The 11,950-nt window shown below is 45.0% G+C and overlaps 1 protein-coding gene across 1 annotated transcript in view; it reads right to left on the bottom strand.

Annotated features, from left to right (window-relative positions):
- Positions 1-5,998: 5,998 nt before the first annotated feature.
- Slc27a2 (solute carrier family 27 member 2) overlaps positions 5,999-11,950 on the bottom strand; it is a 39,768-nt gene continuing 33,816 nt past the window's right edge. The window contains exons 9-10 of the mRNA XM_059259562.1: positions 7,766-7,896; positions 5,999-6,467 (exon numbers count right to left, since the gene is read on the bottom strand). Of these exons, the coding sequence (XP_059115545.1) occupies positions 6,291-6,467; positions 7,766-7,896 (308 nt within the window). The 3' untranslated portion in view covers positions 5,999-6,290. The remainder of the gene's footprint in view (positions 6,468-7,765; positions 7,897-11,950) is intronic.

Below are 11,950 nucleotides of genomic sequence, written 5' to 3'. Positions count from 1 at the left end.
CAGGCCTCCCAGTGATATGAGCCGGCATAGCATCACAAGATGCAGTAAGACTAGGCATAAACCCTCACATCAAGGCTGGACGAGGCAACCCAGGAGGAGGAAAGGGTCCCAAGAGCAGGCAAAAGGGTCAGAGACACCCCCACTCCCACTCTTAGAAGAACACCAAACTGCACATCCGTAACCTATATGCAGGCTCTGTGATGTCCTATGAACCCTGATTAGTTGATTCTGTTCTCTTGGTGTTCTCCACCCCTTTGGCTCCTACAATCCTCCCTTCCCCTCTTCCTCGAGATTCCCTGAGCTCCAGGCTCTGCCTACTCTTTGACTGTGGGTCTCTGCATCTGTTCTCAGTTGCTGGAGGAAGCTTCTGCTATGATGAGTTAGGCGAGCTGGGTGACTTTTTAACAAAGAGGTTTGACAACATACTTTAAAGGGTTGCATTTAGTTCTTCTATAGCGAACCACACATGCATATATCTTAGAGATAAACATAATTAGAGATAAACATAAACAAGGTATATGGGACTGGAGAGATGACTCAGAGGTTAAGAGCACTGACTGTTCTTCCAGAGGTCCTGAGTTCAATTCCCAGCAACCACATGGTGGGTCACAACCATGTATAATGAGATCTGGGGCTCTCTTCTGGAATGCAGGCAGAACACTGTATACATAATAAATAAATGAATCTTAAAAAAAGAACAAGGTACATCCTGACACTGGCCTTTCTTGGGTCTGCACTTTGAGCTCTTTATTTGTAAGAGTTGAGCCTCAGAATGAGAGAATTCCACTCCGAGGATCTGAGTTACGCTAAGTGAGCACAGATGGTACGTTATTCAGGGGCCTCTTTCTCTATCCAAATTGTTCCCCATCTATGACTCCTGAGCAACAAAGTCAGCCTCACACTGGAATTTGTTAGAAATTGAGATTCTGATTCCAACTCTGGTGTGTGGGACCCGGAACTCAGGTGATTCCGTGTTCAGGTATGAGCCTTTCTTCCTCAATGGAGCAGGCAACACATAATTACTGCCCTGCTATGTACCAGGCACTGATGAGTCACTGGTGAGTGACATATACAGTCTCCTGTGTTCATGGAGCTTACAGCTTCATGGGCACATGAAATCGGAGCCAAAAGAAGCTGGCAATGCGAGTGGAACACAGCACCAGCCACACATGCACTGCCATCTGATGTTTCCTGTGTCCTGAGAGCCTGAAGCCAAGCCTGCTACACCAGAACCCTGCTGACTATCAGCCTACCTCCCTCAGAACAGTGTGGGATGCTGTGAGGGACACTGCCTTTCTTGTTAGCTGTCTCATGATGAGTCCACGCAGCCCACCAGCCATCATGATAATAATTGACAGAGAGTTGTAACATACGGCCTGTGTCGGAAGGTCTTTCCAGCCACCTGTCCTTCAGAATCTGACCTGCCTTACCAGAGGCTTAGGTCATTCTTCGTTCATAGCAGTCCCCACTAAATGCTTTAATCTAGACATGGGACAAGAGACATGTTTCTTAAATCATCTTCTTATTAAGTTTTATTAGATCATCTCCGTTTCTATAATGATCCTCATTTTAGAGTTGACACCTCTTGGTTTCATCCCCACATTATCTGGGTTCATGTGGCAGGCCATCTTGGTGTGGAACAATCTCTCTGTACACTGTGAAGATCTGTTGCTCTCATCGGTTTAATAAAGAGCTAAATGGCCAATAGCAAGACAGGAAGAGGTTAGGTGGGGCTTGTGGACACAGAGAGAGCTCTCTGTGGATGAAGAAGAGTGGAGTCTCCAGGAGATCCAGGGGGAAGCAAGAAGAACATTCCATGTTAAAGATAGGTAGTAAGCCGTATGGTGGAACTTAGATAAGAAATTTGGGTTAATTTAAGTTATAAGAGCTAGTTAGAAATATTAAGTTAAAAACACTCACTTGTGCTTTCAAGTGAAGCTACTGCTGCTATTTCTTTTTTAAAAATATTTTATCTATTTATTATGTATACAGTGTCCTGTCTGCATGCGAGAAGAGGTCACCAGACCTCATTATAGATGGTTGTGAGCCACCATATGGTTGCTGGGAATTGAACTCAGGACCTCTGGAAGAGCAGCCAGTGCTCTTAACCCCTGAGCCATCTCTCCAGCCCTAGTGCTGCTATTTCTATGGGCACATTAAAAAAAAAACCTCTTCTTGTTAGTGTATATAAATTACATATAACAATAGGTTTCATTATGCCATTTTATACATACATATATTTTGATCATGTTCATCTCATTATTCCTTGGTCTCCCTCTCATTCTGGCTGATACCTTTCTTCTCCCAAACTAGTGCCTTCTACTGCCCCTCTCCCCCATGCGTGTGTGTGTGTGTGTGTGTGTGTGTGTGTGTGTGTGTGTGTGAGAGAGAGAGAGAGAGAGAGAGAGAGAGAGAGAGAGAGAGAGAGGAGAGAGAGAGAGAGAGAGAGAGAGAGAGAGAGAGAGAGAGAGAGAGAGGAGGGAGGCGCACTGGGTTTAACTAGGCTTGCTTACAGGAGACTGGGTGAGGTATTTACGGAAGCATGGACATTTGACTGATAGCTGCACTAATGGAGAAAATGATCCTTTTCTCCTCCAGCAATCACCAACTGCCTATAAATCTTCAGAGAGGGATCGGGCTTTGTGAGCCCTTCCCACCCACAACAGAATTCTGACAGGCTCCTTCTTGTGAGGTCTTTGCAGATAACTCTTATTTGAGTTCATTTCATGGATGCAGTGTCTATGTTATGTCTGGAAGACATCTGTTCCATCCCTTCCTGTGGCTCTTAAATTCCTTCTGCACTTCCTTCTACCATGTTCCCTGAGCCTTGAAGAAGTTGAGGTAGATGTTACAGGTGCACGAGGCACAGAGGTTTTTGTGCTCACAGACAAGCACTAGGGAAACCAGGAATGTTAACCATGCAGGGTTGTCTCTTCAAAGGGAGATATATAACCTGTTTTCAGCCCAGAAGGCTGGGAGCAGAGGTGGTTAATAGCCTGGTGACCTTTGTGTTATCTGTATGACTGAGACCACACCAGATCCTTAAGATGTCACGTATAATCAGTCTATAGAACCCATCTTTATGGAAGATGTCACATGTACTTTTACAAAGAGTTTTGATGTAGTCATGCCTTAAGCTTTATTGTGTGCTCAGGATTATATTATATCAAGAAATTTTTTTTTTCAAATTGTGCCTAAAACAAACTGCTCGGTGTCAGACTCTGGAAGTTTGAACCAACACTGACTACCAAGTCGTATTGACCAGGACTTCCTTCTTGCCTCTCACTCTGGGGCCAGGGTGGTTGCAGAGACTACCACATATAGACATAGTTCTGACCTTGTGAAAGAAGAAAGACCAGTCTTTAAAACTGGTTATCCCTCACAGGTGATGGCTTACCCATGCAAACTCAGAGACTGCGGTCATTTCCTGGTGCCTCTGTCCACACAGTGGAGCTGTAGTACTTGGCCTGAGTGGGGGACTCTGGGGGAAGTGGGAGGCTGAGGAGGTTCAATTGGCAGGGGTCTGGGGACATTAGCTCTTTCTTTCTTTCTTTCTTTCTTTCTTTCTTTCTTTCTTTCTTTCTTTCTTTCTTTCTTCTTTCTTTCTTTCTTTCTTTCTTTCTTTCTTTCTTTCTTTCTTTCTTTCTTTCTTTCTTTCTTTCTTTCTTCCCTCGAGACAGACAGGGTAATTTAAATCTAAAGCACGGGTCAGGGGAGATCAGAGCCCAACAAGTAGCCCCGTCTAACAGTATAGATGGTATCCTATTACCTGAAAAGATACCCCTGGTGACAGAGGGTAACATCATCACTTTGACTTGCCTTTACTGACAATCTGGTTTACCTTGACAGGGTTCCATAACACAAAACTCTCAAAAATGGTCTTGAGTTAAAAATCTCACTCATGGATCAATCAAGCAAGGGCAGGATTTTGTGAAAATTTCCAGGTGCCAACAAATAGCAAGAATCATTCCAAATTATTGGGGAAATGCATAAAGATGTAATATATTCATTCTAGTTGGCAGTCCTGAAGTTCCTTACGCATATTAAGTGCTCAGGAAATGTGTAGTGCTAGACATAACAGGAGGTGATTTGAGTCAAAAGACTTCTTTAGCCATCATCTGTAAGAATGGAGAGAGGGGCTGGAAGATGGCTTAGGCATTCAGAGCACTTGTTGCTCTTTCTGAGGACCTGGGTTCAGTTCCCAGCACCTACATGGTGGCTCACAACCATTGTAACTCCAGTTCCAAAGGATCAGACCCCCTTTTCTGACCTCAAGCAGCAGGCACTCACTTGGTGCACGTACATACAAGCAGGTAAAATATCCATACAAATCAAATAAGTAAATCTAAACACAAGAGTGGAGACAGTCCTAGAGAAGTAGCATTATTTTTAGTAATGTATCGGAGTAAGGGTGGCCACTTTCTTTTTTTTTTTTTTTTTTTTGTTATTTAGGATTCCTGGGTACAGCTCCTGGTCATTTGAGGCTGTCCTCCAGAAAGAAATCTCTGCTTCCTCTAAGCAGGCTAGGTGTCCTGGGTCTCACTATCTGGATGTAGAATCAGTGACTGTGATATCCTGCGTAAAGTTAAGGACACATCCTGAGTGCATCACCCAAGGACCTACTTCTGAGACTGTCACAGCTGAGACTTGTGGCAATAAAGGAGTTGACTCAGGAAGGAAGGCAGCTCAGTGTAGGGACAAAGAGCGCCTCACAAAGTCCCAAACCCTCCTGGGCCATTGACTTCATGTCCTTGGACAGACTCAGGAGACTGACTGGGGAGTGGGGTGAGTTTTCCGCTGGGAGATGTAAGGCAGGCTCCCAGGTGTGTGTGAGCCTGGGATGGCCCTTGGACAGCCGGGCTCTTCTGCTCCATCGTTACATTTTGTTTGTGATATTTGGAAGTTTCAAAATATTGGGGGCGATCACATGAAAAGGATCTGGATTTCCAGCTGGGCACGGTGGTGCGAGCTTGTGATCCCAGCAGGAACAGGGCTGAGGCAGGAGGAGGATGAAATTAAGGATGACTTGGGCTAGACAGTGAGACCCTGACTCAGAATCAGTCTGTATTTTGTTTTCTGAATAATTTAGGGGAGTTTGTCAGAATCTGTATGACAAGCTGAATAGTGGCTGTTCCCATGCTTGCTACTTCCACTGATGATCTCTCTCCCCCTCTCTCTTTCTTTTTCTTTTTTTTTTTTTGAGACAGGGTTTCTCTGTGTAGTTTTGGTGCCTGTCCTGGATCTCACTCTGTAGACCAGGCTGGCCTCAAACTCACAGACATCCACCTGGCTCTGCCTCATGAGTGCTGGGATTAAAGGCGTGTGCCATCACTGCCCGGCGATGATCTGTTTCTTTACCTATAGTTTCTACAGGAGTCCTGAGGGCAAATATTCTTGCAACCCTTGAAGTATCTAAAAAGATACTTGCTGAACATCTTTTAAGTGTAGAATTAGGAGACATCAGCTCAGGGACCTGTCGGTGGTTTGTGTGAGAATGACAGAGGGCCCCTCCATTCCTAGTTAGTTCTCTCCTCATGCTTGTAGATCAGATGTGAGCTCTCAGCTGCTGCTCCAGCACCTGGCTGCCCAGCCTGCTGCCATGCTCCCACCACGACGGCTGTAGACTCTAACCCTCTGAAACTGTGAGCCTCCAAATTCAATGCTTTCCTTTCTAAGTTGTCTTGGCCATGGTGTTTTGTTACAGCAGTAGAGGAGTAGCTAAGACAGAGCATTTAAGGACTATGCTGACATTTCTAGCTTTGGTTACTGTCTGCAGAGTGGCTAGGATGATTATGGGAGGGGAAGGTGGGCCCCTTACTCTGGAGCCGGATTCCCATCGTGTTTTTGCTGGCCCACCCTCCCTCTCCCTTGCCGCTTCTTACCAAGATGAGCAGGACACCCGTGGCCAATGGCGCTCTCTGTTTGGAATAACAGATGTGGAATTCGCATTTAGAATAGAGAAAGAAGCACAAGAGACAGCAATGTTTCATATGTCAGTGTTAATATAGTTTATTATGTATTTAAAAAAATAAGGCCCTCTCTCCAAAAAGCTTTGTTTGCAAGGACAAATGGCAGGCGCACATTGAAAAATAATTATCTCTAAATCTTTTTACTTGCAAAAGTTCAGGTGTAATTAAAAAAAAAAACTGTCCTTCTTTTAATGAATAATTTCCTTAAAAAATTGCACCTTATAATCTTCAATCAAATTAAAGTTGGATTATATCAAGTGGCTATGCTAGGTCTATTGAGTGTCTTTCTGGAAATGTTATGAGATAGTCACCTGGAAATATTCAGAGCTTTAGAGTTTTATCACTTATGGCATTATAAATGTCCTCAGTCATGGGCACATAGGTTTTTGCTGTGTCATCCATGAAATACAAGGCATCTTTGATGACAGTGGGATTAAAGCCCTCTTCCATCAGGGTCACTTTCCGGTGTTTAAAAGTCCCAGTGATCTCAATGGTATCCTGAAAAAGATCAGACAACCTACGTGTTAGTGGTGCCTTACGATGAGTTAGGATGCAGGGTTAGGGTGGAGATGGTGGGGATTGGCAGCATGCTGGCTTCCTTTGTTGTGAGAGCTGATGAGTATGGATCCACACTGCCATCTGCAAAAGCTCTACATGGGGGCCCCAAGTGACGGATTTGTTTTATTTCCTTAGAGTAGTGGTTCTCAACTGGTGGGTTGCGATCCCAACAGGGGTCACATATCAGATATCCTGCATATCAGCTATATACATTACAGTTCATAACAGTACCAAAATTACAGTTATGAAGGAGCAACAAGAATAATTTTAAAGTTGGGGGTCACTACAACATGAGGAACTGTACTAAAGGGTCACAGCGTTAGGAAGGTGAGAACCACTGACTGAGAGCCTTAGAGGTCCCATGTGGAATGAAGAGCTGCCAACAGTGTGCAGACTATGAGTAGAGAGAGGGGCCTCTGGTAAGGTGAGCTATCCTGGCTGTGGGTGGAAGCAGGAGAGAGGTCATTTGTTCACAAGGGATTCTGTTTTCCCAGCTGATCTATCTGGTAGGCTAAAGACTCCCTTCAATGTTATGAGACACACCTAAAGACAGTTCATGTTTCTGTCTTTACCAGCTGCACGCAAAACAAATGCCAGCCCTTTATGGGCATTGACAGAAGTAGCCCTAATACACTCAACATACTACTCAGGACCCTAGACTTTGTCAAGTCTTCAGTTATGTAACCACAGGGCTCAACGTACTTAATGAGGACTGAGCCAACTCCAGTGACCGCTTGACACTTCCAAGTTACGACGATGCTCAGTTAAAATGTCCCCTGTAGGAAGGGGTAGGGCCTCAGCAGATTTTGTATTCTTTAGAATTGGAAACAACATGGCTGTGGATGTATCTCAGTGGCAGAGTGCTTGCCTAGCATAAGAAGGTTCTGCATGCTAGCCGAAGCACAGAAAACAAGAGTAAACCCAAAACGGCAGGGTTAGATAATTAATTTCTACTTGAAGTGTCTTTGACACCTCATCAAACACTGGCCTTGTTAGTTATTTGCCAAGGCTACAGGTGAATAAATTGGCCTATCATTTTAGTGGGGAAGAGATTTGGATTGGGTTTCTGTGTGCTCTATTTCTGGTATTTCCCTGTTCTTATTGAACGACAGAGCTTCTTCCTGAACTCTGTCTAGTGAGTATGGTAAAAATTTGGCAAACGTGGTCACCACGGGAGAAGGGGGGCGGTTCCCTAAGAAAGAGCCTGGGAGAGAAGTGAACTTGGAAAGTGTTCTCACTTGTATTCTCAGGAACCGAGGCCTCGCGTAGCTCGGCAGGTACTCTGAGATGTGCTGAAAGAGCTTCTTTCCGTTGAACTCATGGTTTTCTTTGATCTTGATTGAGGCCATCCCAATTCGACCCTCATGACCTGGAAATAGAATGAGAAAACATCAGCTGGTAATTTCACTCACGAGGCTCTGCCAGGTGAGAGAACTATGGACAGTGATGACCACAAACACCAGGTTTCTTTTGAGTAGTTCCGATTTTCGTTTCAAACACATACGTCCACATTATTCTATGATGAATGCGTGGTTACTAGGAATGCTAACCAATAGTTAAGTAACAAAACTAACAATAGATCTATGCTGACTCTTTAATAGTTGTCATGGCCTGTACTCAGTGTATTCTTATTTAACCACAGCAACAACCTTAAGAAGAGGAGCAGATGTTACCCCATCATTTCAAGGATGAAGAAACTGATATTTAAAGGCATTCAACAACTTGTCCAAGGTCATATAGCAAGGACCAGGCATCATCAGAGATTGATCCAGGCAGGTTGGCTTGTGTCTATCACTGTTCTTCTTAGTGAGCTGCACAGAGCTGACTAGGACACAGACTGAACTTGTGGCTAAAGGGAATTTTTTTTGTGTGTTTTATTTTTTGATTCCAGCAAAAGGTCTTGCTCCACCATCACGAATAACCAAGCTGGGTTTGTCATTTAGTTTGCAGTGATGGGTCCGATATGTGCCGTGGACACAAATACTGCCTTTGAGACATACTTATTCACTCAAAGCTCCCAACAGCTTTCCTTCTCTGTATTTCAGAGAGGCTGCAGGGCAGAAGGGCGGAGACAGGCACAGGGGAGAGCTGTTGTGTGTCCTTCCATTCATGCCCAGTACTCTCAAGGGAACGTACACCACACAGAGAAAACCGATCTCGACAGCAGGGCTGTTAGTGGAGAGGTGATTAGAACAATTACCATTGTTTGCTTGTGAGGACAGTAGTAATTAGGTATTAATATATTTTCTACCTGATCCAGCAGACCCAGTGGGAGTCCGGGTCCACTTCCCTGAACTACTTAGCTGTAATCAGATAGGAAGGAGCCGTCCTCCGTCACCTGGGCCCCAGCGTTTGAAATCTCTCCCATGTGATTATATGTTTACTTATTGTTCTAAAGAAGGCAAAAACAAAAGGATATTTTTTTTTTTTTTAAAAAGAGGTACTTCCTTATTCAGTTTCCCTCTGACCTGAAGGAGAGGGCAGGGTGCCAGCCTCTTTTTAAAAAGAGGTCCCTCGAGCCAGATCGTGGTGGTGCATGCCTTTAATCCCAGTACTCAGGAGGCAGAGGCAGGTGGATCTCCGAGTTCGAGGCCAGCTTGATCTACAGAGTAAGTTCCAGGACAGCCAGGGTAACCACATGGAGAAACTCTGTCTCAAAAAACCAAAAAAAAAAAAAAAAAAAAAAAAAAAAAAAAAAAAAGGGGGTGTAGGGATAGGGTGTCCCTCATACCTGACTCAGGAACTCAAATATCCCTAGTAAGTTGCTCTTGGAATTATGGGGGAGCTGGTGCAGCAGATATATTCTGCACTGACTGGCTCTGACTCCTTGCTGTGGTAGTGACAATGCCTGATCCAGAGGGAGGTGGGCCTGTTGGTGCCAGGCCTCTGCACTGACTCCTGGAGGTTGCCTTTGAGTAATTCAGCTCTAGGAAGAAGGTTTAGGCTAGGGCTTGAGAGCTGTATTGTCTAATACAGCACCCACTGCCCACATTACAGTTATTAAAACTAAAACTCAATTATGATTAAGTGAAAGGAAAAATTCATTTTTCCAGTTGTACTACCCATTTTTTCCATACTCAGCAGTCATGCTGTGACTGTTAGCTACTCCACTGGATACTTTCATCAACACAGAAAGTTTTTCTGAGAACTGGAACTTGTAGAGAGTATGGGACTGTTCTTGTGTGATGCCTGCATTCTAGGTCCCAAACTAGACGTTCTTCCCTGGTGCAAAGGTGGTAAAAGGCTCACAGTCACACCCGACCACGGCCACGGCCGGAGCATGCACACCCGACCACAGCCACGGCCGGAGCATGCACACCCGACCACAGCCACGGCCGGTGCATGCACACCCGACCACAGCCACGGCCGGTGCATGCACACCCGACCACAGTCACGGCCGGTGCATGCACACCCGACCACAGTCACGGCCGGTGCATGCACACCCGACCACAGTCACGGCCGGTGCATGCACACACCTGACTTGAGAAAGGCCTGCTGTGTTCCCAGGCTTGGGTTAGCTGTCTACGATGGCTAGGATGCCAGATGGCAGTCAGAGTGACACCGAGAACATGGGGCTGGGGAGCAGGGACTTTAGAGTTCATTATTTTTATTTTATTTTTTTTTATTTTTTGTTTTTATGACACAGGGTTTCTCTGTATAGTTTTGGTGCCTGTCCTGAATCCCACGTTGTAGACTAGGCTGGCCTCGAACTCACAGAGATCCGCCTGTCTCTGCCTCCTGAGTGCTGGGATTAAAGGCGTGCGCCACCACCGGCTGGCTAGAGTTCATTTTTAATCTTCCACTGCTGTAAGAATTCTTTCAGGATTCTCAGATGGAAGAGGGTCTAGCATCTTTTTACATGCCCAGCTGGTGACCACCCAACTCTGGAAACAAGTCCATTTGACGGTTGGTCCTTCTGGCTATGGGGGTTTCCAGGCTGATGTCCTCTTCCTGATCATTTCAAACTGTTTCAGGTGGGTTACTGAACAACACTGAGCACAGCTGCTCCCTGTTCTGACTGCCCAGGGAGGATCTCTTCCTTCTTCTACGCCCCGACTGCCAACCCTAACTGACAGCTCACTCGGAAGATTCTAGATCCCAATTCTAGAAGTTGTGACGCATTAGCTCTGGGATTTACAAACTTCCCCAGGTGACTGTGAGACTGGCCACATTTTGAGGAAGGCTCCAGTGCTTTTCATACTTCAGTGGGACTTTTGTTGTTGTTTGTACTTTTTTAATTTTTTTATTAAGGTTGGATCTCACTATGTAGCCCAGGCTAATCTGGAACTCACTACCTAGCTCTGGCTGACTTTGCAGTGACTTATACTTCAGTCCACTGCGTGCTGAGATCACAAATGTGCACCATCATGCCTGTATTTTTTTAATTGTATAAAATATGATATTCATCATCTTCACCACTTCAGTGATGTTTAGTATATTGTCCAATTACCATACATTTTAGGACATTTTCATGGTGTCTAAATAAGATTTGAACGTTGTGTGTGTGTTGTGGGGGGAGAACTAAGGATCCAACTTGTCATGAGATCAGCCTTGAATGCATGCTGGGCAAGCACTCTGTCACTGAGCTACACCCCTGGCCTAGTGTTTTTTTAAGAGTCACTAGAGGGATTTTAAAACGTACTGCTTCCTGGACCCACCCACTAAGCAAATCTGAGTGGACCCGACATAGGTCAATTTTAGCAAGTTTTCGGGTGACGCTGCTTATCTGAGACTCCACTTTGAGAAATACTGGGCTTTCAATCCACGTTCTAGGTTTTCCCAGCTACTTAAGAAAAGGTTTAAGGTTTAGTACTTTGAAACATACCCACCACTCTAAGAGAGGGCTATAACAGCCGAGGGTGTCATGGTGGCTGACAACCGTGACTTGGACACTTGTGTTACCTCGGCTGAGGGTCTGCTGCATTTCCTTCCAGACCACTTGTCAAGCCTCTGTGACCTGAGATGTGGCTACACTTTCCATCACATCATTGTCATGAGATCATAGGGAAACAGGTAAGAAAAACGCCCACCCTGCAGCTGAAGGGAATGTAAATCAGTCCAACCACTATGGAAATCAGCGTGGTGGTTTCTTGAGCAAAACCAAAAGCAGACCTAACATGTGACCCAGCTAGTCCACTGCTGGGTGTTTAGCCAAAGGACTCCAACTCACCACAGAGACACTTGCATGTCACAGCACTGTCACAGCAGCTGAGGTATGGAAACAACCCAAGTGAATAGGAAAATGTGGCGTAAGTACACAATGGAATAATTTCCAGCCCTAAGGAAGACCGAGGATAGGTCATCCGCAGGGAGATGGACAAAACTGGAGATAATTATACTAAGTGAATCAAGCCAGCTTTGAAAGGGCAAATATCATATATTTTCTCTCATTTGTGGTTTTTTGATTTTATATATATATATAT

The sequence above is a fragment of the Peromyscus eremicus genome, chromosome 4, assembly GCF_949786415.1.
Source record: "Peromyscus eremicus chromosome 4, PerEre_H2_v1, whole genome shotgun sequence".
Lineage (NCBI taxonomy): Eukaryota > Metazoa > Chordata > Mammalia > Rodentia > Cricetidae > Peromyscus > Peromyscus eremicus.
Note: the sequence above shows the minus strand (reverse complement) of the source record. Positions and strands in the feature narration are given on the sequence as shown.